Source organism: Dufourea novaeangliae, unplaced genomic scaffold (genome assembly GCF_001272555.1).
Source record: "Dufourea novaeangliae isolate 0120121106 unplaced genomic scaffold, ASM127255v1 scaffold6, whole genome shotgun sequence".
Lineage (NCBI taxonomy): Eukaryota > Metazoa > Arthropoda > Insecta > Hymenoptera > Halictidae > Dufourea > Dufourea novaeangliae.
This window is the reverse complement of record NW_015373900.1, coordinates 880,884-904,506: the sequence shown is the minus strand read 5'-3', so window position 1 is coordinate 904,506 and position 23,623 is coordinate 880,884. Positions and strand designations below refer to the sequence as shown.

The 23,623-nt window shown below is 44.9% G+C and overlaps 4 protein-coding genes across 5 annotated transcripts; 1 reads left to right on the top strand and 3 right to left on the bottom strand.

The window, feature by feature from the left end:
* Window positions 1-62: 62 nt before the first annotated feature.
* On the bottom strand, window positions 63-3,917 carry LOC107193425. Its single transcript, XM_015582866.1, has 5 exons — window positions 3,682-3,917; window positions 2,908-3,131; window positions 2,070-2,352; window positions 1,701-1,884; window positions 63-1,628 (listed from the first exon to the last, which is right to left on the bottom strand). The coding sequence occupies exons 1-5, from the start codon at window positions 3,912-3,914 to the stop codon at window positions 63-65; spliced, it is 2,490 nt and encodes an 829-aa protein (XP_015438352.1). The 5' UTR covers window positions 3,915-3,917.
* Window positions 3,918-4,904: 987 nt separating this feature from the next.
* LOC107193513 (rho GTPase-activating protein 18) lies at window positions 4,905-9,298 on the top strand. Of its 2 annotated transcripts, none has more exons than XM_015582974.1 (10): window positions 4,905-4,983; window positions 5,969-6,189; window positions 6,304-6,545; window positions 6,626-6,756; window positions 6,837-7,033; window positions 7,112-7,274; window positions 7,347-7,696; window positions 7,771-7,937; window positions 8,348-8,525; window positions 8,997-9,298. In XM_015582974.1, the coding sequence occupies exons 2-10, from the start codon at window positions 6,051-6,053 to the stop codon at window positions 9,296-9,298; spliced, it is 1,869 nt and encodes a 622-aa protein (XP_015438460.1). In that variant the 5' UTR covers window positions 4,905-4,983; window positions 5,969-6,050. The 2 variants fall into 2 exon arrangements, with proteins under 2 accessions (XP_015438460.1, XP_015438459.1); XM_015582973.1 differs by having other exon boundaries at window positions 4,941-5,060.
* Window positions 9,299-11,217: 1,919 nt separating this feature from the next.
* Window positions 11,218-13,653, bottom strand: LOC107193424 (nuclear receptor subfamily 2 group E member 1). Its single transcript, XM_015582865.1, has 6 exons — window positions 13,650-13,653; window positions 13,412-13,552; window positions 13,240-13,335; window positions 12,465-12,695; window positions 11,600-11,917; window positions 11,218-11,453 (listed from the first exon to the last, which is right to left on the bottom strand). Exons 1-6 carry the CDS (start codon window positions 13,651-13,653, stop codon window positions 11,218-11,220), a joined length of 1,026 nt encoding a protein of 341 aa, XP_015438351.1.
* A 1,260-nt stretch (window positions 13,654-14,913) lies between these two features.
* LOC107193554 (GATA-binding factor A-like) lies at window positions 14,914-18,880 on the bottom strand. Its single transcript, XM_015583023.1, has 5 exons — window positions 18,663-18,880; window positions 18,015-18,313; window positions 16,837-17,009; window positions 15,993-16,260; window positions 14,914-15,337 (listed from the first exon to the last, which is right to left on the bottom strand). Exons 1-5 carry the CDS (start codon window positions 18,878-18,880, stop codon window positions 14,952-14,954), a joined length of 1,344 nt encoding a protein of 447 aa, XP_015438509.1. The 3' UTR covers window positions 14,914-14,951.
* Between the last annotated feature and the right edge of the window lie 4,743 nt (window positions 18,881-23,623).

Genomic DNA, 23,623 nt, shown 5'->3' with positions numbered 1-23,623 from the left:
ACGTTTAAAGCTAAGCGAGCTAATCTATAGATCACGATAAATAACAAATCCGTACTGAATGTTTACGCGAAACACGTTCCTTCTGACATGACTAGTTGCACAAAATCAACGAAAACATTATTCGTTTCCCTACAACATGTTATAGCACTAGCGGTGCTACAACAATTACGACTAAAAACTTTCTGTAATTGCTGCAATGTTTTCAAACAGATAACGACACAGCAACAATCACAACCACCAGGCTCATTGTCGCATACACAGTCGTTCTGCAAACAATTCGCGAAATCATCTGTCACTTTGGGTAGATTCTTTTTATTAACTTCTGTCATATTACTCGAGCAATTCTGACAATTTTGTAACTGATCGCACTTGCAATCGTTACACTTGCATATGTCTGCATCGGCTGTGATCTCCTGCAAAACGTTTCTGCTCTTTTTTAGGTTTGTACTATCTTCTTTTAGCTTATTATCAATACTTTCGTTGCGAGGCGTAGCTTCTGTGCTCGTAGCAATGCTTTCCACATCTACCAGGTTAACATTGTCCAAGTGTTGTAGCGATTCTAATTGATTTTCTACTTGTAACGGATAAGGTTCTGGTTCAACTAGATCGACTAGCGAATGAACCGCCGTCGGGAAAGCATTCACTTCCGACCAAGACTGTCTCCTTAAAGCGGATGGTGTCGCCAACGCCATGACATCTATCCAAGGAGAGGGTATTTCCTCTTCGGATGCTATGGCCAATTCGATAGCTTCCGACGGTGCAGTTACAACAACGCTAGAATTCACTGACTGATCAACCATGTTAAGTGCTCCGGTTTGTAAGGTATCATTAATAAACGACAGGTTTTCGATTCCATTATTAAAAAGCTGAGACTTGCTAGGTGAGCTAGTTATAGGTGATACATGACTAGTAATAGAACTCGCAGTATACAGTGTTGCGTTGCTATCGTTAACAATCGGTTCTACATTTGATCCATTAGTATACGTTTTCTTATCAATGACTGACTGATTCTCATATTGCTGTATATCACTAGCGAAGTCTGCTCCTTCTGATATGTGTGCAATTGCATTGTGTAAACCATCCTGTATAATTTTCTGTTCCAAATTTAGCGAGTTCGATTGTTTCACGTTGTTCTTCTTATTTTTCGAAGCTTTTGTCGCCGAAGAATCTGACGTGCACTGTTCACTTCGGTCCCGTTGTAAAGTCGAATTATTCACTTCGGTGAATATCTTATATTTATCGTAAGTCTCATTGTTATTAAAATTATCGACCGTGTGTTCGTTAAAATTATTTAAAACAATATCTTCCGGTGTAAGGATGGTAACTGTGGCAGTCTCATTTGAACTTTCTACCTTTTTAGTATTATTATCGTAATCCAGCTCCTTATCGAGTCTTCTCTGGCATAAAATGTCTATCATATCATTCGTCGATGTCGCGTGATCATTGATATTCTTTGTGGGTATGTAACTTATACTTTCGCTATTTTGCGGACTACTAGAGGATATCGGTATAATAGAGTAAGATGGCACACTTGCGTTCTTAATAGTTATCTTAACAACATCGACTTTCGTTTTCAATAAATCATTATTTCTTTGGTTTCTGCAGTCATCTGGATTCTCTTCTTGTTTCTATAAGAAAATAATGTAGCGTAATACAGACGTTTGATAATGTTTAATGACTTCGAAGATTATAATACATACCATTTCATCATTATTACTTCTTTTGTGAGTTTTCAAATGACTTTTTAAACTATGAGGCGTGGTGAATGATCGTTTACAGTTTTCATAAGTACACACGTAAGGTCGTTCTCCTGTATGCGTTCTTTTATGTGTTTTTAAATGATGCGATGCTGTAAAAGCTTTACCGCATCCTTTTTCTCGACACCTGTAAATATACTGATGTAATTCTGTATAGTGTATACACTCTTTTATACAATCAACAGAATAAAGTATATATGGACGTGCTGAGTCACGTGAAAGTATACAAATGTGTGTGAATCGACAATTTATTAATTTTCACGTTAAGTATCGAGGCAGCTTTATACATCTGTTTTATATTAAATAACATACTTGTAAGGTCTTTCTTGAGTATGAGTACGAATATGTTTCTTGAGATCGCTTAGAGTAGTGAAGAATTTAATGCATCCAGTCTCTTCGCAGTTGAACGTATTGCCACTGTGAAGTCTTTGGTGAGCTCTCAGTCTGTAAAGGGTATTGAATGCTTTCTCGCAGCCTTTGTGATTGCATTCAAATGGTTTTACTTTAGTGTGTACTCTAATGTGAATCTTTAGGCTGTACGACGTAAGAAAGGCCTTGCCACAACTCGGTTCTGCGCATTTAAATCGATACTCGCCTGAAAGTTTTGAGAATTCCTTCCACATAAAATGTTTGCTGGGCTACCTATTGCTCGCAGAATCTGAAAGCCATGCAGGTCGAAGCGATCCCTTTATACCAGCACTGATGACTTTATAATGAATAAAAATATACATGAACATATTTTTTGTTTATAAAGCACAAGCACACTGCATATATTGTTATTTGTCAAGACACTGAATTTGGACAATAATAATAATGACATTTCACAAGCTTACCTTGTCTCCTTTGTTATTAGAAAGCACAAAAGGACATAGACAAATTAGTAAATTTTACTCTATCGATAAGCAACACCATGCAGAGCGCATATTGCTGTTTTCAATCTTATAAGTCGAATAATGATTGTTAAAGAAAAAAGGTGTAAAACATTATCACTGACTTATACCATAGATTGATTACAAACAATATCATTATTGTGTAACTCTCTTTTAATTATTAGACATTAGTGCTACAAAAACTTAAACTTTTTATAGGAACTTTCTATTATACGATGAAATGTGTTTAATTCCATCAGATTATTGTATATAAATTTTACCTTTATGAGTTTTCATGTGAGTTCGCAAATTCCCAACTGTGCTATATGTTCTATTGCAACCCTCATATTCACAGGTATATCGGCCAATATGTTTTTGACTACTGTCTGGAACTTTGCTTTCAATTGTGATAGTTGCACATGCAGAGTCAATTGGTAATATATCATTTTGACCAGAATGAATTCGCATATAAATCTCGTGAGGGCTAATTATAGGATGAATAGACCTGTGACAAAACATGTTTACTTTACGCATCAACAACATGAAATGTTTTCATATTATGTATATCTGTTTGGTAGTTTACATTTGTAATTTTATTCAACTTTGGATTTTATGCTACAGATTAATATAGTCCACTCTTTCATTTTTATCTGGTAAAACCATTTACTAAGGTAATAAGTATCTATATATTTAATTTCTGTTCTTATAAATTAGTTCATAGAAATGTGAATTTGTATAAGAACTCGTGATTTAATTACATTAACGAAACACACAGAAAATAGATGAACATGTAGCAGTACAATACTCAAGAATGGAAACATTTTCCTTGAATTCAAAGTATACCAAACACAAGATCGAAAATTAAGGCTCTAATTTCAAAATGCGTTATATCCTTATAAGGTTGGGATAGAAAATACCACTTGCTATGTAAAACAATCGACTACAAATTGATTTTCTTCCATCACTTGTTTCTTTTATTTCACTTAAACGATCAGTAACGAAGCGTTTATTTCATGTACGTAAAAATATAACACAAAAGATCTGAGTGATCTTACTCCGTGGTGTTGTCATTAGGTAGCCTTTCGTCGTCGATAGGTGTATCATCGTCGGAATACTTTTCATAATCGAACACGGCATCCTGCTCGTAAACTCTGCTGAAATTGGTTAAGTCTAAACTGTCGTCGAGACAATCTTGTAGATCGTGTGTCACAAGGATATTATCAAAATTTCCCTCGATATCATCGGCATTCTCGATCTCCCGAAATTTTTCGCCTTCCCACGTCGCCATACTTTTTCTGGCTGCACAAAACAAATCCACGAAGTAACGTGGACATAGACGCGTCACTGAACTCTCTATTGTAATTTTTGAAAATCTCTCGATCGGTACATTGTGTTAACTAGTAGCACCGACTAGGTATAGGATAGACCTATCATCTTATGGGATTTTGTGTCTCATGTTCTGAAATACCGATAGTGTAAAAAGTCAGGGATTTTCTGCTGCCCTTTACGTTATGAGAACGGTGAATTTGTGAACTACGTTAAATCTACGTTAAATCTAAAACATTCAAAGTACTAGACATTTTTACACTTTGAATCTCATATCGATTTCTAAAATAATCCTAGTTCGATATAATATAGAACGTGGTTTTATGAGATAGATTCGAAGTGTTATCCTCGATAGTTTTGTAAATCGAGGATAGTACCGAGCCAATGGCTGCAAACCCATTGTCATGTATACCCAGTAGTTATTAGGTACTTTAGCTTCTTTTTCTCGCGTACCTCGCTTCTTCCGGTCACTCTGCAAATATGCAAGTGATCGGCCGTGTTGAAGTCCTGAACGATCGGTTCCACGAACCAATGATCTGTTCGGTGGGGTGGTGGGCACGGACTGTATAATGACCGTGGTCGATAGTCACTCCATTCGATACGAATACTTTTGTTCGATACCTAATTGGTATCGCAAGCGCAGGTATCGATACCAAAAGTACTCGGTATCGAAACAAAAGTATCGAGTAATGTACTCGTATTTGCTTGTATCGATTCATCGCTATTTGTATGGCATTGAGTATTAGAGCATGAAAGGGAACTCGCATTGTGGCTTTCCTCGAACTGTAGGTTTCGTAAAGTTGATGAAATAATTATTCTGGAGCATGAGACCTGTCAATTTATCGATATAGAACGTTGAAACCGCACTGTGGTCAACAGTTTTTGAATAATAATAAAAATTACTCATGATTCGTAGCCCTCTGGTGGTTGTGTAGGTAGTCGAGGAAGAGGAGGCGTCGCCACAACGCATAAGTACATACAGATGTCATCCAGAAATCATCGACATTATGAATCAGTGTGTATAAATACAGGTGGGAGTCGTATATGCGTCAGCAACAGGTGTCGAATCGCGAGAAAGCGTTCTCGCCGTTCATACTTTCAGTGTAAGGTAAATCGAAGAAAGCGTAGTGTTATGCAAAGAGACTTATTAAGTTCGTCTGTGAGAGATCGAAGATAGGCTGGTTATGTCGTATTTAGGTCGGCCCATCGACGGTCGCGGTCACGATGGGTGCGATTCGAAGGCGGACATGCCTTGAATACCTGCATTAGGTTTCGGAAGTGGTGGTATATAGCGTAGAAATACTGTTTCCGCGTAATTTAATTTACCCCAAGGCGTAATCGTGTAACAAATTCGACGTCTGAGAAGTTGTTTCTTTCTACGGGTGTGCGTGTTCTTTATATCAAGAATCGTGTTATATCGGTGTCGCCAGTTTAGAATTTATTTTGGGCTTAAGATGACTGTGCAACCGTTGTTATACCAGACACGGAATTGTTCACCAGTAAACGTATGTACGTCCTTATTCACGAATCTTTTGTTGGTTTTGCTCCCACGTAATTCGACTCGTTTACAAACAGGTTAGATCATATAGTTTCTTTTCTTATCATTTTTACGGTCTACAGGATTATGTAGTTTACATACGCGCGAGCATGCGGTTATCTCACATAGGTAGACGAATGTCACGTGTAGCTTTGGAGTGGTATTGTATACATACGTGAATTTCGTTTACTCCCCGTTTAACATGATTTTGCCTCGTTGTTTAAGCGCGTCATCGATACTTCCTCGAGGCGATGCATATGTTAATTCGATTCGCGTCCTACTTTACAAAGCCAGATTATTAAAATCCGAAAAAGGTCGATGTCACTTAACCCGGGCTTTTATCCTATTCTCGTAGATCGTAACATTCTTTTCTTTCTTTTTTTTTTTTTTTTAAATTACTGCTATCAAATGTCCCGACGTTTGCGTCAGTTTTGACAGTCGCGTTACAATTAACGTGAAATGGATGCATTTCTTTTCAGAGCTCGACGAATGGGGCCGATGGAAATTCTAGAGAAATAAAAACTAGAACGTGTCCAAACACCATAAAGCAGGGTAGACGCTATGGAGAGGACACAGGGAGCGACGTACGTGAACGGAGACAATCATCTTCTCGATTATTGGGAGGAGTATGAAAAAATGATAGAAGAAACCAAGCTGTTGGACGATTATCTAGAAGAGGAATGTCCACGTAACTACGACGGTGTGCTTCTATTTCTTCGTGTTCTTGTTTTCTAACGCAGATTTATATACCAAACAAAAAAAAAAAAAAAAAAAAAAAATAATTTCAAGCAAAGACGAATATCGACGTTCTCAGATGGAGAGGAAGAGGCCGAATGGTTACGTACAGCTGGATTGGGACAACTGACGGAAGCGTGGAAGGCCGGGAAGGAAGTGCCATCGGAAGAATTGGGAGCTGCGTTGCGTCCTTTATCGCGAGCGCAAGCGGAGGCGGTGAAACGACGCGTTAAGTCACTTAATCATACGGTGAAACAGCGTTTCAATCAGCGGCAGCGTGTTCGCAAGCCCGACATCAGGGACGTCTTTAAGGACGTGGAGGTACGAATACGGAAGCAATCGATAAAGGAAACGATACGATTATCTGAAATAGTAACTGATTTTTGGTTGATTCACATTAGGCCTCGAGCACGGGAACGAGATCGCGCAGCGCTACGCCCGATTCGTTGGATTCCGTAACAGGTGCCACGCCGGAAAATACTTCGCCTCCGCCGTCAACAGGTGCTGGCGTCATCGACGCCCATCATCCAAGGTAAGTGATAAGTCGTAACTGTGCCAGACGGCTGCATCCTCGATGTCGAGTAATCTTCTGGTTCCCCCATTTCTCCAAAGCGATGTCACCGTGCCAAACTTTGTGTCGATGTTTCAACGGACGTCGAACGAAGGCAAAGAAACGATACGGAGAACTCCAAGCGCACCATCGGGTACAGTGAACGCTGTGCCAGGACCACCGGCGACATCATTTCCCGTTCAGGAAATCTTCCGACGTGCCGGAAACTGGTTACGGGGAGACGTCGCGAACGATTCAGGTATTGTTACGATGTCAAAGTAGTTTCGGCAGAAGGCTGCAACACGATTTGTAAAAGCGTGACGTTGTTCGGTCGCAGAAGGTATCCAGCTGACTGGATATCACAGGCTAGGAACGATACACGTGTCCAGATCAACGGTACAAAGACGGAGCGGAAGCGATCCCAATGAAATAGCGAACTCGACGAGCATAACGAACGAACCCACGGAGAAATTGCACGTTCCCAAGGAGTCGACGTTGAGGTAATGTTACACGACGAAAAGCGTTCCTCGGAGTTCCTAGCATAGTAATGTTCTGAACGTTGATAATTTTAGAAGAAACTCGGGTAGCCACGCAACCGTGAGCCGAAGCCACAGCAGTTTATACGGATTAATTCGACCGGCGGACGAGGGCTTGATAACGCATCCGTTGAGTCGCACGTCATCTCACGGGCATTTAAGCTTCGAGGAAATGTGCAGAGCTAACGAAGTGAAGTCCCAAGTCTGGCCCGGAAATCCCGAATCATTCGTATCCGACGATATACAGAGGCGACTGGGCGTTGAGACGTTATCGCAGCGAGATCTGACCAGGTTGCAGTCGCTACTGTGGCTGGAATTGACCGCTGTCTTCGATAAATACAACTTACCGTTAAAGAAACGCAACCCAAACAAACGTCGAACGAAAGGTTCGCATCGTTCTCCGATAGACACGTAATCCCCCTTGAACACGGTCGATTAACCGCGGTTACTATTTTCGTAGCTGGAAACTTGTTCGGCGTGTCGTTGTCCACCCTGTTGCTTCGGGACAGCCAGTTGACGTCCGAGGAGAACAATATTCCGCTAGTGTTCCAAAAAGTTCTTACCGAATTGACGAAACGCGGCGTAAAGGAAGAGGGCATTCTTCGCGTCGGAGGTCACAAGCAGAAAGTACACGCATCCATTACTATGTCTTGAGTATTTCGAATGGAGATTCGATGGGATCTCGGTCGCGAACGCGATCCATGTTCTGTCACTTTCAGCTACCATTTCACGACACCTTCCACCATAGACATAGAAATATAGACTGCGCGTCAGGCTGGGCCGGCGGTCCAATTTTAGAAAGCGTTTCGGTTACGTTCGGAGGACTTGTTTTCACTTTTTAATATACTTGAGTCAACCATTCAAAACGTAGATCCTTAGAAACTTAGCCCCACTACTTAGATTTAAAAATAGATGTCAAATCCTTAGAAAGGTATTTACCTCTTTATGAACTTGGGAAGCCCGTTTTAAGGGGATGCGCAGTCTATATTTTCTATGTTTACGCCTTCCACTAAATGAAAAATCGTCGTTGTGTTCAGGTCGAGTCGATATGCGTACAGTTGGAAACGGATTTCTATTGCAAACCGAGAGAGATGGACAAGTTATTCAAGCGCATGCCGTGTCACGACTTGTCGGCGGTATTGAAAAAGTTACTACGCGATCTACCGCAACCGTTGCTCACCGTCGAGCTTATCGACGCTTTCTACCAGAGTCACGGTAAGTACCACGAGTACTATGCGAGAACACGCAAAAGTTCTATGCAAATCGTGCGTTCGCGCGCACTGCTGGCCAGTGTCGCGAGGAAAGTGTTTTTTCTTCCAAGCATTGAAACACAGACTAGGTATAGGAGTAGACGTTTCATCGAATGTATTTTTTCGGCTCACTTTTCTGGGGCGACGGTGCATTTCGATTTTAGTGTCACTACCCACCGCAGACTCACCGTCCTGATAACGTGGAGGTCGCCATAATTACAGGCTTTTTAAGGTGTTGGTACAATAGTTCAGGTGGGTCACCAACTCCCAAAAGATGAAATGTCTGCTCCTATACTTCGTTTGTGATTGAAAGCAAAAAAAAAAAAATAGAAAATACAAGAACAAGAGAAAAATACATAAGAAAGACGAACGAGCAATGCATTCCTCGCGACGTATTCGATTTAAATACACGTGCCTTTCTTTTTTGTGCGTCCAGGAGTGAAGGATCGGCAAGAGATGTCGCACTCGTTGAATTTGCTGGTTCTACTGTTACCGATAGAGCATCGTTGTACCTTGAAAGCGCTAGTAACGTTCTTAAAACTGGTCGTCGAGAATCAAACGGCGAACAAAATGTCGATCCATAACGTGTCGATGATAGTCGCACCGTCCCTGTTTCCACCGCGGTACGTTCATCCCTGCGATCGTACCGATCTGACCGCTCAGGTTAACATGGCCGCCATATGCTGTCGGGTGACAGAGGCTCTTCTCAGCAACGCGGACATGTTGTGGTACGTATAAGAGCGGTATCGAAAATTCAAGAAGAAGTATTACTAACATGCAACGTACTGCGTGAACTTTTAACTTTAAACGTTAACTGTAATAGACGAGGATTTTCACGCAAAATACCGCGAATCGCAAGTAGGACCGATCGCTGCAACAGTCGGCTCGCGAAACGTATAGAGTATGGGCAGTGACTACAGATATAATAAGACTACGGGATGCCATTGTTGTCGAGGGGTCATAAATCTGCGCCTCAAAAACGAGCGCCATTTGCTCTATTTTACCATAATAGTAGTATGTACTCTCACGAGCAAAGTCGGCTTCTAGGGGAAAAAGTGGCGTAAGAGAAAGGCCTCCTATCACTGGGTAAATTTAATTTAGCTCGTTAATCGAATTTAGCAAATGTAAAATCGAATATTAATTTGCCATAAATTTCAGTAATTCCCAATACCAAGTGGTAGAAGGCCCTTTTCCTACATCACTTTTTTCCCCAGCGGAAGCCGAGTTTGCTCGTGGTTGTAGGCACCGACGAGATACAAGAATAGACCTTTCATCTTATGGGAGTTGGTAGCTCACCTAAACTCTAGTACCGACACCTTAAAAAGCCTGTGATTTTAGTGACCTCTACGTTATGAGAATCTCGTTGGCGGTGATAGAGACCTAACTTCACACTGGGTTCCTCGGGCACCCAATATCCACGACCCCTTGATAACAATGGTATCCGTAGTCTTATTATATCTATAGTTACTGGTATAGGGAATTATTAGGGTGCTTTATGGGTGGAAGACCCGTCGCGATGGCACTGTAATTACCTCGACACGCTCGCGATGATCTCGTAGATCGTACGGAGTCGAGAATAAAGCCGGGAATCCACTGGAAAGCTAAGCTAAGTTATGCTATGCTGTATGTATGTATGTATGTACACTAAATCCTCGATGAGTGTTCAAAGGTTCGGTACTGACAATGAAAAGTCCCCAGATATAACGTTGACTTTTTAATGAAGTTTAGGACAGTGATAGAGTTTGTATTCCGAAGTCAATGGTATTTATTTCAACTGCATATGATCATTAGTTTATGAAATATTTAATGTTCAGTATTGAGGAGTCTTTGAACACTTATCGAGGATTTAATGTATGTATGCTGTGAAAGTGGTTCCGTATATATGCATTGAGGCAAATATTTGTAAGCTTAGCTTAGCTTAGGTGGATCCCCGGATTAAGTATCTAACGAGCGTCAGCCAAAGCGTCGCGATTAGGTTTACCACGAATGGGATTACTCGGAGATTCTCAGGCGACAGTGAAACTGGTTCGAGTACCGTTTCGAGCGTTACGTTTGCGTCGTATAAGTCTAAGTATTCTAATTTATCACTAAATACCCCAGCGTGGGAAGCCTCCCCCGGTATCCGTACATCCTCGTTTATATTATTTTACCCGTTCTTAATGTTCCGTTCGTTTACCCGTGTCGATCGTGAACTTGCAAGCGATCGATTCCGCCTTCGAATCAGAGGAAGGCGACTTAGCGATCGCGGATACAGAAACAAAGCAGGTCTCGTTTCCATCTACGTTCTCGTCGTGTTCTCTGATGCGCCATATTATTTTCTAAGCAATTGTACATAAATTTCGTAAAATTGTTAAATTTGCCTGAATAAAGTGCCAAAGAAAATACAATCGACAAGTTTCTCATGTTTGTGAAATTCTGTTGCATGTGGGTGAGAGGGTACGTTGGATACGAGGGTCACGGGTAGAATTCGAAGTATATCGTCTTGATCGAATTCGCGATTCGATCCGTTGTATTGTGGAGACAGTGAGCCGACGAAGAACAGAGGTAGAAGAATAGGAAAGGGAGGAAACTGAACGGTACCAAGATATCTGGGACAATCGATCGGCTACATTACCCTGACTAGATGATACGTCCTTTCGTGAAGCGAGTGACGCGAATCAACGCACAGATTCGATCACCCTCTCGAGATCCGTGTCGCCGATGATAGGTGCGAAAAGTTGACCAGCCAAATCCCGGGGACAACAAGCCGTTAGAGTTGGCAGGATCAGCATGATCCTGGCCAGTCGCGAGGAGTGTGCCTCAGATCGCTCGTCTAGGTGACGAACGAGAGCCTCGACCGCAGTGTCCGTTGCACGGGTTGTCAGACGATTGCCGTTTGCGGTTTCGGCGATCTCTAAATGCCGTGGATAAAGAAGAAGAAGAAAAAGAAGTGGTTTGAAAGAATGAACGCCGGTTATACGCGGCCCAGATAGCACATGACGTCTTGAAGATGTCTTAAAGGCGTCTTAAACGTAAAATAGCCGTAAAATGGGGATTTACCGGGACGGCAGAGAACCAAGGTTTCCAGTATCGAGATCTCGATCGAGTCGAGTCGCAACTTGGTGACGGAAGAACGTGCCGCGGCTAGAGGATCATAGACGTAGCCAACAACTTCGTTTGACGATACGTCACGGTTTCTAATAGCCGAAAGATCGATCGGCCAAATCGCCGCGTGGAATACGAACACCGCGGCCCATCCTCTTCGCAGTATTCTGTTCTGTTCTCGCGGCTCGAGCATCGAGAACTCACGATGCCTGCGAGCAGCACGCACCGTCGCGAGAAATATTTCCGCGGCCAACTCGTACCGCATCGTTGCGCCTGCAAACAATCGATCGGCAGAGTAGTTTGGACGTTGAAGTTGTTTTCGACTTTTGGCTAGGCGAGACTCCACAGATAGCACATGACGCTTTGAAGACTCTATAGTAACTTTAGGCGAAGGGACTTAAACCATTTTATATTGCTATAGGGACTTAAACCGGTATGATTTTGATACCGGTATTATGCCATCAAAGCTATACCGAAACCAAAATAAATATGTACCGGTATTTTTTCGGTTTCTATAGGGTTATATAGGGCGAAGGTACAACCGAAAATACCGGTATTTTACGGTTTGGAATACCTATCGGAAGCCGTGTTTGCTCGTGAGTGGTACAAGCCGCTAAATGTATAATTTGCTACTTCGAAAAAAAGTTGGCCGTCCACTGGACGCTGAACTTGCCACCGAAACCCTTGAAGGCGTGAATAATCTGAACCCTTGTTGGTTTTACGAAGTCACTATAGCTCGGAGATGCACTATACGATTATTTTAGGTCTAAGGCGTGTTTAAGGCGTCATTAAGCGTCACGTGTAATCTGGGTCTCGTTACCAGTGGTGAAAATCCTCGTTGCTCGAACAGGATGCAACACTGAGGTCGACAGGACACTGGTCTCGGTTTCGGTTCCGATAGCGTGAACCGTCGGGTTCGCCGAGAAACTCGGTCGCGATGCGATTTCCGTCGCAACACGTCTAATCGACGGCACTCTCCACGGAACACCGACTTCGCCCTCGGTGGCAGTTACTTTGCTACGAACACGCGGTCCTCTCTCTTCTTGAACGGCTGCGAAAAATGGAAATTCTCTTTTCGATCGAATGTCTTCCGTGATCGGTATGGAGAGGAAGGACGGGGCAGACGTCTGACCGGTAATAATCGAAATATGTAATCCGTCGGTCGAGTGTGTTCGAGGCCGAAGGGTGGTTACGCGCGAAGCAAAGGATACGACGGCGGACATGCGGCAATGTTTGCATCTCGTTTGGCTCGTTATCGGATAAACGGAACGTCCAGACAATAGGCGTTCTTTTCGATCGACAGGATTCAGCGTGAAACTTCGTTTTCGTATGCTTCCGTTGTAGCGAAACATTTCAAGAAAGTTGTGGTAAAATTGAATTCGAGGCCCGACGAAACGCAAGTAACATACACGATTATTGCCATGGGCGTAGCCTGATTATCAGTCGGAAGGGGTGGTGGAGTAATGTAATTTTTTTCTTCTCAAAAGGGGGAGGGCAAAATACAATTTTTTTTCTTCTAAAGTAGTGCAAAAGCCACTTCCATTCGTCCAGGGAGTGGGGTAAGGCTCGTAGCTACGCCCATGATTATTGCTTACCTGCTGCGTTCATGCCGACGGCGAAGCATTTGTTCAGACGGCAGTGCGGACACCAATTGCGTCTCGCCTTGTCAACGACACAGATTCCGGTGCCGGCTAGAACGAGAATGAAGGATTGAGGAACGAACGTAATGGGATGTAGAATATGACGAGGATAAAGAATGAATCAGACCTATGCAGGAGAAGAGGGCACCGCGACGCACCGATCGTTTGAAGAAACACGAGCATCCGTCGCAGCAGTAAACACCGTAGTGCTTTCCGTAGGAACGATCACCGCAAATACTGCAGATCACGGGGGTGGGCAGCGTTCTTCCTGTTCTCGATGAAAAAACGTTCGGACAACGCAACCGCGACGTTCGTTCGTATTTGTACAAGAGACCAGAAGATACAAAATATGTACAACCACTTACCCATTTGGTTCGGTTCGCTGACCAACGCAAGAACCAAAAACTTCGATCGTGCACGGACGAAGATGGTCCAGGGCCGTGGCCGGCGGCGAGGGTCGACCGGTCAGGATTTGGCAAGGTAAGGCAAGGCAAGGTGAGTTGAGCCGAGGCGAAACAAGGCAACACGCGAGTAGTCTGCGAAGAATCGAAGGCAAACCAGTGTCGGAAAGCGTTGTGTCGCGTTCACGACTTCACGACGGTGACTGCGACGAAAAAGTCTGTCGGTCGTCACGGGTTCTGATTCGGTTTATCGAGGGGTAGGACTTAGGGAAAGGGAGATCGACGGACAGTCTAACGGACAGGTAGGGGTTAGGTTTGACGCGTGCGAGCGTCACTCGGGTTGTTAGATCGTGGAAAGACAATATTTGTCGAGTACCGACGAGGCCGACACCGACGTCCAAACAGAGGCACATTGACAAAGGTGGTGGCGACGGCCCGTAAACGTTGGAACGTTCGATCGGTCGTAGAATCGTTCGCAACTCGACGTCTCGACAGCTCGGGGTGAAAACATCATCGTCGTGATTCGTGACAAGCGGTAAGAACACGAAAGCTCTTCTCTTTATTGCGCGTCGCAAAACTAATTATACAGGAACTGTACAGAGAACCGGTCGATTCGAACGATTCGAACGATTCTCGACGCACCGATCGTGGACGCGCTGATCCGTATACGGTGCACGCGGTTCAAGAAACGACGAAACGAGCAGGAAGATCGAGAATAATTTTATCGATCGTTTTTCCACTTTACGTCCCTACCGTTCGCGGGTCACTCGAACGGATTCGTTCCGCAAAATCGAAGAAAAAAAAAACAATAACGTCGGCATAGCGCAGCTGACCGCTCCCGGATGTCGAACGATCTTGCGTGTCCCAAAGATCGTCTTGGGACGATCCACCCGAATCGCGGGATAAACACGGCGGCGGCTTAGGCCAGGACGTTCGTTCGACGGTGGATATTTACAAACTATGTAACTAAAGATAAGTAGCTTTCGCGCGTATACGGTAAGTTTTAATGATCGTGAGATTGCGGAGGAACAAGCGTAGGAGAAAAGTACACGAGACCGCGGGATCACCGTCGCGTCCGCGATGGAAACGATATTATTTCCGGCGACGGAGGAAAATCGACGCAGAGCAAATTTCTTCGGGATTGCGAACGGGAACGTACGAAACCCTTTTAGTTCTTGGTTTCGTCGTCAATTTCAAATTTCCTCCGTCATCTGTATGTGTATGTGTGTGTGTTCTATCGTCGCGGAGACAGTAGAGTAGTCGGAGTTACGAGGAAGCTAGCAACTTGGCAGCCGCGGTGACGTGATGCTGATGATGGTAAGGCGCCTCTTGGCTCCCGTAATACGTTTGTTGCTGATGCTCGCTGGTGGACACGCCTAGTTGATGTGGATGCTGATAGTACGAGGAATACGGCTGGCCGACGATACCGTCGCAACTTCGAGGTTCCGTTTTGACGGTGGCGAGGCTTCCGGTTGCTAGAAGTGACGTGTGACCGAGGTACACTGGTCTGTCCGTCGAGCTCGATGCTGCGCCGCTGGATGATTTTGCTGCGTCGATTTGATGTTGTTGCTGACGTTGTTGTTGCTGGTGTTGCTGCTGCTGCTGCTGTTGTTGTTGTTGCTGCTGCTGTTGCTGTTGGTTGACCTTCAATTCTGCGAATCGCGTGGAAAAAAGAAACAGACATACTATACCGAACAAATATTTTCGAACAAAAACCGTTTGCTGTAGTATTTGAATTAAGGATACTACTGACGTTACATTAAATAATCAACGTCTGTCTTGTGTAATTGTTGTTTTCTTAGGTCGCCCATACTCGGTATATTTTCTAAATGTTCTCCTCGAACAAATTGTTTATTTTGTTGAATATACCGTCTATTTGGGAATATCCGCACATCGGGAAACTACGAATGATTGCGCTCCATTTGAGCCGTCTGTGATGTTTTGTTTGAAAATTTTTGCTGAATTTTTAGTTCGTACCATAATGGATAAAATGAAGGTATAATTATAATGTTCTCGTGAAATTCCCGTTTCAGATTACAATTTTATGGTTGCGAATGAAACGTCTGAATACTTTTGTCTAGCTATGTACAGATAAATGTTATTTTATTATTTTTAAAGCTTGCGTCGGAATAATCGTAAACACTCCGCAGGGTAGAACTTCAGTAGCATCACCATAACAACAAATACAACAAAAAATGTCTTTGTCTGAATTCATTTGTCCGGTACTGTAGCTTGTTCGTGAAGGTCGAGCGAAGAACGGACACGGCCAGAAGTGACACGGAATGAGAGGATGCTGGTTATTCTTACCCGTGGATGGAGAGGATGCGATCGAAACTGTAGAGGTTTCGTGTTCTCCGGCGGACGGTCTGGCGTTTGGTTCCGGCGTTTTTTTCGGCTTTCGTTTTCTCGTCTGTATACCGTCCTTACGCATAGCCAACGGTCTGTTCACCCCGTGAAGCTTGAAGTAAAGACCGCAAGCGTTGCAGACCGGCTCACCCTCGATGTTGCGCCTCCACAGAGTGGTGGTTCTGGTCCCGCAATTCGTGCAGCACAGTCCCAACCGTCTGGTCGCTGTCTGAAAAACGTGAATCTGCGTTCGACCGATCGATCGAATCGATGCGGCTAGTGATGTGACTGATACCGTGTCGATATTATCGATACCCTTTCTCCAAGTTTCAATACGGTATTGATACGTATCAGAAAGAATCGATACCTATTTGATACCTACACGAGGCTTTCCTGAAGTATCGATCTTTCGTCTAAATATTAAATAGATATCGATACTTTCCTGAGGTGTCGATCTTTCGTCTAGATATCAAATAGGTATCGATACTTTCTTGAGGTATTGATACTTTCGTGAGGTGTCAAACGGGTTTCGATTCGGTGCCGTATTGGATTGGTATCGATCCATGGTAGAAGAGTCGTTATTGATACCAAATACCCCAAAGTTTCGATACGTATCGATACTTCCCACTGAGCACTTTGGGTATTGAATCTATTGAATATAATCAATAGTATTGGTATCGATCCCATCACTAGATATGGCTCATAGTCGCGGACGCGTCGACGCTGGGGGGAGGTCTCGCGGAAACGGTCCCGATTCCGACGTCGGCGGTCCGGTTCAAGATCGGCAAACATTCCGGGAACTTACCAGTCGTTTCGAGGGCTTGATCAACGGTCTGTTCATTCCATTCATCTTATGATAGAGGCCGCACGCGTTGCACAGGTAATGCCCGGTCCCGTCCCTTCTCCAAAGCGGCGTCGAAATGGCGCCACAATTAACGCACTCGCGACCCTCGCCGAATTGGAAGTCCATCGCGGTGTCTGGAACCAGAAATGGAAAGACGCGGTTCGACGATCGCCTTGCTGCTGGTTTCGTCGGTTCATGAATTGTCCTGCGCGGTCACAGGAACCGATGGCCATGGTGGGAAAAAAGCGGATCGCGAAGAATACAAGAGCGGCGCAAGTTGATGCACACGACGGACGAACACTCGACCCGCGAGAGTTCGTCTCAAAGACGCCGCTATCGTTTCTCCGTTGCAGATGGCCCACCACGCGCGGCCGGTTGCGTTCGTCGACCAGGAAAGAAGCTTTTTTCGTTTTTTCTTTTTTTACCCGTCCAGTCGTTGCGCGGCAGCTTTTCCACCGCGCCTACAGTCTGGTTAATGTCTCGCGCGCTGGGCCGCTCGATCTCCCCCGTTTATCTCATCGTGCCCTCGCTTTGAAACGCAACCGGAGCACAATCTACTCGATAGGAATAGGCGAGGGAAGGAAGAACGGCCGCCAGGCATCTCTTGATTCGACTCGATTTGATTTGACACGATTCGATTCGAATCGAAATTCAGGGCCGTTCCTGGCGGTGGTGCAGAAGGTGCTCCCGCACCAGGGCGTGGTATGTAAAACTTGGACTAGTAATAATAATAATCAAAAGTTTCCCGATACTTATGATCATCTTAGACCGACAGAATTGAATCAAATTAATTGCATATGCAACCTTTGTAACAGTACTCGTATACTAGAAAGGACTATCCTTACGGACAGCCAAAAATACCATATGCCATTTAGCCACATTTAGTGGATTAAATTCCTATAGGTAATTAATAGTCTCTATCAACCACAACATCGCTATTCATTTTAAATCAAACCATTCATTTTTCAAGGATCCATTTAAAATGAATATTTTATTATATAAGTAAATACTGCGTATCAAATTCTTAATTGAACAATATTAAATTAATAAGAACGGCGATTCTGTTTTTGCACCCGGCCAACCAACAACCGAGGAACGGCCCTGTCGACACCATCCACTAACGATCTCTAAATACAAACCGTATGGTGATGCTCGTTGGAATCCAGCTCCGTCGTATGCACGCCAGGAAGACATCATGGCGACGTTTTGCGCGTAAAACGGGGCGGCCGCGGCGAGGCTCGAATGGGGATGACCGGTATGCGGGTGCGCCGCGTGCGGATGCCCGTGACCGGAGTGCGGCCCCATCGCTGCGGCGGCGGCGGCGGCTGCGGCGGCGGCCGCAGCGGACGCAGATCCGCTCGCGTGTCCGGCGAGCGCGTGATGAGCCGCGTACGTCTCCACTCCATGCTGCCAGGAAGCCGCTGCTGCCGTCTTGTCCCTTTCGATCAGAACCGATCGTACGAAATCCGGTTAATCGGCCGTCTTGGGGGCGGAAGAACGCCCACGCGTTGCTCTCTCCAGTGTGTGCAGTTCGTGATTACGGGCGGAACGAGCGGAATAGGGTTAACCCTTAAACCTCGACGACGATCATTTCACAGACAGGATTTCATCGACACTGAATTTTCGACAATATTTACCGAGAACCATTTATACGCACTAGAAGTCGACACCGATAAATAAACATTGTCGGCGAAATGATTAAATTTGATGTCGATGAAAAATGATTGTCGGTGAGGTAAGAGTAACCCAACGGAATAAGGTATTTCACGTAGGATTACCGAACTTACCAGGCGGGCGAGCCAGAGCCAGGAAAGGAATGGTACTGGGCGGCTGCGGCCGCGGCCGCAGCCGCCGTCGCTGCGGATGGAATGCTCGGCCTCGAAGAGGGCACGTAGACGGGCGCTTGAAGTTGCTGGCCGTGTTGCTGTTGTTGTTGCTGCTGCTGGGACTGTTGCTGGTAGTCGGAACTGCCGCCGTACCCACCGCTTCCGCCCCCGTGGAACATCCTCCTCGAGACCTAGAACCGCGGCATCTGTTCGGAGAAAAAGGGTAGAGAATTTTCTTCGATCGGACACGGGTGTTTCGAGCAAGTCTCGAATAGGGACTGTGCAAAATCGAGGATGTGAATTCGGTGTTTTAGGTCCAAAGTTGCTTCAAGTCACGATGGAAACTGCAAAGGACTCTGGGATGTTCGCCATCGTATTCGAAAGGGGAGGTCGGTCGAGTTGTTCTTGGTCGGGTCGGTTCTCGGAATTATCGAAGGGGAGAGATAGGCAGAGGGTTGGGAAAGAGGGAGAGGCGCGGAGCGAAGAACGGAGTGGGTTCGGTCCGTCGAAAAGGGTGTCGGTAAAGAAGAGAGAAAGAGAGATGGGAAACGAGAATGGGCGAGAGAGGCGGCGATGGTGGAACGAAGACGGAAAAAGAGCGAGACAGAGCGCGCAGACGCGTCTCCACCTTCGAGGCGCGACTCTGCTCCGAGCGTAGAATCGGAGATACTGGATAGCGGCCATCGCGGCCACGTATAAGATCCGTGTAGGCGGGACCAAAGCTCTGCCGATCGCGGCCGCTGGCTGCGGTGGCTCCGCGATCGCCACCCTTCGGTTACCCTCGCCACCCTCGCCATCGCATTAACGCGCCCGGCGACGCGACGGATCGATTTCGTGGCGGTGAACAAACCCGTAGGAACGCGACGACCTTTCGGTTTTCGTGTATCAAAAGGTCAATGTCCCTATTTCTATTCATGTAAGAGTTCAGCTATTGTAGAAATCGATTTTTATGATTTATTTATGCAAGAATCGACAAACAAGTTATTAGATATCAAAGTTAAACCTCCGTTTATAATGAAATTTAAATAAAAGTATTTTAAAAATATTTTAATTTAATAGTACTTCATTTCCTAGGAAGTATAAAATGTCCCTATTTCTGCACAGCGAAAATAGAAGTGCCAAACTTTGGCGAACAATATTAAAGATTCCGTAAAGTTTTTTTTTTTAAAAACGTAGCGTCCACGTGTAACTTACGATCGCAATGGAACCGCTCCAATCACTTTTTTTTACGACGGACACATTTATTAAATTTATTTCTATTAACATGCTGGCATCTATTGGACAGCGGGCTGTAGCGTTTTGTACTTAGGCTGCCTCATGCGTATAGCACTACTTTAGAAGAAAAAAATTGGACTTTCCCCTATGCTTCCCAGAGGAAAAAAATTACATTACTCCCCCTATGACTGATAACCTGGCTACGCCCATGACCGCAGACGTACAATGATTAATGATCGATGTCACTTTTGCTCACAAGATACTAAATGGCATTGTAGATAACCCGGAAATCTTGGCTTACTTTAACTTATGGATAACGTAACCCTCGATTAGACACCGACCACTTATTAAACAGGAATTTCACAGAACTCTATATGGGTAGCATAATTGCTTAAATAGATTAATCATCAACGTTTACCTGTACAGCGATAAGGTAGACTTTTTTTATTCTTTCCACACCTTCAGGTGTAATGTAATCTCTGTACAGTGAATCCCCGATGAGTGTTCGAAGACTCCTCGGCACTGAACATTAAATATTTCATAAACTAATGGCCATATGCGGCTGAAACGGATATCATTGTCTTCAGAATTCCAAGCTCTAGATACTATACTCTCTAGATAATTACTCTCGCTTTCTTTTCTTTCGTTTTCCTTATTGTATAATTTTGTACTTTTATATCCCGTTCTGTACATGTATACCAAAGGTCTTACTTGCCTGTTAATTAAATAAATAAATAAATATTTCGGAAGTGCCCAGGTCTGGGACATACCCCGATGGAAACCGAGGAGTCGCACCTGTTCTTTTTTTTCTCTCCTTTCCTTCTTCTCGATGTTTCCGTCTCGTGGGAGATTGTGTACGTGAGAGCTGCTCCTTGGCCGAAAAATTACCCATCGTAGTGTTCGACAGTTCGACGACTCGTCTATCGTTCGTGGCGATTCTGGCGAAAGCGTATCGCGAAACAGTTCGAATAGTTTCTTTTCTAAGGGAATAAATCGCTAGAAAGTGCACGGCTTGTCGAATATGGGTCCTTGCTCGTCACGTCTGTCTCTTGTCCAATCGCGACGCGTCACAAACATACCGCCAGGGGGAAATATTCGAGCGACGGCGAAGAGAAGATCTTTAATGGGAACCGGTTAGAAGAGTAATCGCGTTTCGGCGTTGGGACGGCGGCGCCAGAACGAAAGAGGCATCTGGCGCTGCCGCCAGCTAGACTTTTGCGTTTCGATCGCGCGTTATTTCGTGGCCACTTCTTTTCAAACCGCGACAAACCGAGGAAGAAGATGCTGGATCGAGTTCCCTGAATCGATGTCATTCATTTCACAGACACGAGTAAACTCTGCTTCCGCTAGGGGAAAAAGTGACGTAGAAAAAGAGCCTCCTATCATGCTCCTACCACTTGGTATTAGGAATTACTGAAATGTATGCCAAATTAACATTCGATTTAACATTTATTTCAGTATCTGGGATAAATTTACCAAGTGGTTGGAGGCCCTTACCCTTCCGCCGTTTTTCCCCTAGTAAAAGCCGAGTTTGCACGGTGAAGATATCCACCTATAGGTACGCGGGCGGCAAGAGGTTCCGTTTCCAGCGGTCGTCGAACCAAGGTTCGATTCGTCGACGAGACGGACAGGACATTCGAAGTATCTCACACGCTGAAGCACACCGACCCCCCCGATACGGGAATCCTTAATGGAAATAACGTTCCGTCGCGTTTCTTGTATTTTTTTTTTTCTTCCTTCTACTAAATTTTCAGTCGTACAGGTTCAGTTAGTTTCCAACGCGGCGACGCACGACAGCACAGTGACGAAAGACGAGAAAGACCAAAGAGACGGGAGACGAAGCGAAAACAAGAGTACCGATTCTCTACGAGCCTAATTAATTGCTTCGAACATCCACCGGTTTCTGTTCGAGGACTGGCCCGAACGAGTTCTATTCGATTTTTTACGAGGCGCTTCCCGTCCTCCTGTAGATTGGAAGAGTTTTCGCCCGGACAAGGCAGAGGGGAATGGATCGGGATGGAAAGCATTTCGATCGACGCGGCGACGGCGACGGTTAAAACGCGCCGGTGATGTCGGTGTCGGACGATCGCTCGATTCCGAGGCGCCACGGCGCCGACCGCGTAGAAGGGTTTCCTTGTAGGCTCGGCCGAGCGACGCGCACACAGGCTTGGCCTCGGTCTCACGGACGGGCGGCTCGGCGTTCACGCAGTCCCTTCGTGTGACTCTTCTCTCCGAGCGGCGGACTTTATCCCTGCGGTTCGCGAACGTGCTCTCGAAGCAACGGTCGTATTTCCGACGACCCAGCGGCGATCAAATGGAGCCCGAAAACAACAATACCAATATCAGAGATTTGAGGCTTTCACGGCCCGGCATTACACAGTTCTGACTGTTGAGGCTTTCGGATGTAAGCCGTGTCCTTGTGGAATTGTTTTCCCAACGTTTCGCAAGCATTGCAGCTAGCTTCATCAGGGGGTCGAAGACACACTGATACTGGTGTGTGTCTCGTGGTGCTCTAATATATTAGAGCTTGGTCAAGTCCGAGATCTATTCGATCGTTGACAACGACTAGCGGAGTTGAGGGTCGCATTACGCTAATTAACTCTGCAAACACAATACAGAGAAAAACGTGGGTCACCGTTTTTATCTGTTCCCTTCACTTTCTGGGTATGTATCGATGCAATCGTTGCTCCGTCTTTCTCGCGCTTGTTTCACTCGACACCTAACATCGAGAAGTAGAGGGAGAGAGAGCGAGACGAGACAAAGTTGTGGAACCGAAACCGAGGGCAGGGAAGAGGAAGAAGCTCCGGATCGGTTTCGGTGTAGAGGTCCCTTCCTTTCCGCCTGTAACTCGATACCGAAGATGCAAACGAGAGATAAGATTCCTCCGAAATTGCAGCCCAGTCCAGTTTCGGCACGCGCCTTTCACGCCCCTTTCACCGTTCCGCCGTTCTACTGTTTCACCGTTGCTTCATTGATGAGCATATGCATACATAAATGCATACATAGGTATACAAACATACAGTGTAGTAACAGAAGTATTCGTACCCTCGCAATTCTTAAATTGGAATGACTATTAATTCTTAAAAAAGATATATATATATATCTCCTTTTATTCCAAGTATTGAAAAAACTGTAAAATCAAATGTTACTTTGGCATAAGTTTCATTAATTCCCGATACCAAGTGGTAGGATGCTCTGCCCCTATTCCACTTTTTCCCTTAGTACACTGACGTGCAAGCTCGGTTTTCGTTAGGGGAAAGAGTGGCGTAAGGGAAGGACCTCTTACCACTTGGTATCGGGAATTACTGAAATTTGTGCCAAATTAACATTCGGCTTAACCATTATTTCAGTACTTGAAATAAATTTTGCCAAGTGATAGTCATCTTTTCTTACGTTACTTTTTTCCCTAACGGAAGCCGAGATTGCTCGTGAGGGTACATACACGGAAGTTTCACTGCATACTCCCGGGTCTCGTCGAAATCTACGCTGCTGTGTTACCCTTTTTTTCGTTTCTCTAGACGTCGATTATTCGGCGAACAATGTCGTTGGAAAATTAGATTGTGGAATAAACGTGCGCGTCTTCGATCGTGCGAATCCTGAATCGTGCGCGCGGTACGACCCGAGACTCCCGATGCAACGCACCGGCAGGACGGTCGGTCGTTGGCATAAATCCTCGTGAATTAAATTTATTCGCGCTTATGTCGCGG

Excerpts from the sequence above, each read along its gene's own strand:
- LOC107193425 (XM_015582866.1), bottom strand. The coding sequence starts at position 3,914 with ATGGCGACGTGGGAAGGCGAAAAATTTCGGGAGATCGAGAATGCCGAT. Across the intron at positions 2,353-2,907 it reads TCACATGAAAACTCATAAAG|GCGAGTATCGATTTAAATGC; the intron begins GTAAAATTTATA and ends CAAAACTTTCAG. Across the intron at positions 1,885-2,069 it reads ACTCAAGAAAGACCTTACAA|GTGTCGAGAAAAAGGATGCG; the intron begins GTATGTTATTTA and ends GTATATTTACAG.
- LOC107193513 (XM_015582974.1), top strand. The coding sequence starts at position 6,051 with ATGGAGAGGACACAGGGAGCGACGTACGTGAACGGAGACAATCATCTT. Across the intron at positions 6,757-6,836 it reads ATCGACGCCCATCATCCAAG|CGATGTCACCGTGCCAAACT; the intron begins GTAAGTGATAAG and ends ATTTCTCCAAAG. Across the intron at positions 8,526-8,996 it reads CGCTTTCTACCAGAGTCACG|GAGTGAAGGATCGGCAAGAG; the intron begins GTAAGTACCACG and ends TTGTGCGTCCAG.
- LOC107193424 (XM_015582865.1), bottom strand. Across the intron at positions 13,336-13,411 it reads TGCCCTCTTCTCCTGCATAG|CCGGCACCGGAATCTGTGTC; the intron begins GTCTGATTCATT and ends TTCTCGTTCTAG. Across the intron at positions 11,454-11,599 it reads CTTGGTTCTCTGCCGTCCCG|AGATCGCCGAAACCGCAAAC; the intron begins GTAAATCCCCAT and ends CACGGCATTTAG.
- LOC107193554 (XM_015583023.1), bottom strand. The coding sequence starts at position 18,880 with ATGTTCCACGGGGGCGGAAGCGGTGGGTACGGCGGCAGTTCCGACTAC. Across the intron at positions 18,314-18,662 it reads GGCTCTGGCTCGCCCGCCTG|GGACAAGACGGCAGCAGCGG; the intron begins GTAAGTTCGGTA and ends TCTGATCGAAAG. Across the intron at positions 16,261-16,836 it reads TCAAGCCCTCGAAACGACTG|ACAGCGACCAGACGGTTGGG; the intron begins GTAAGTTCCCGG and ends CACGTTTTTCAG.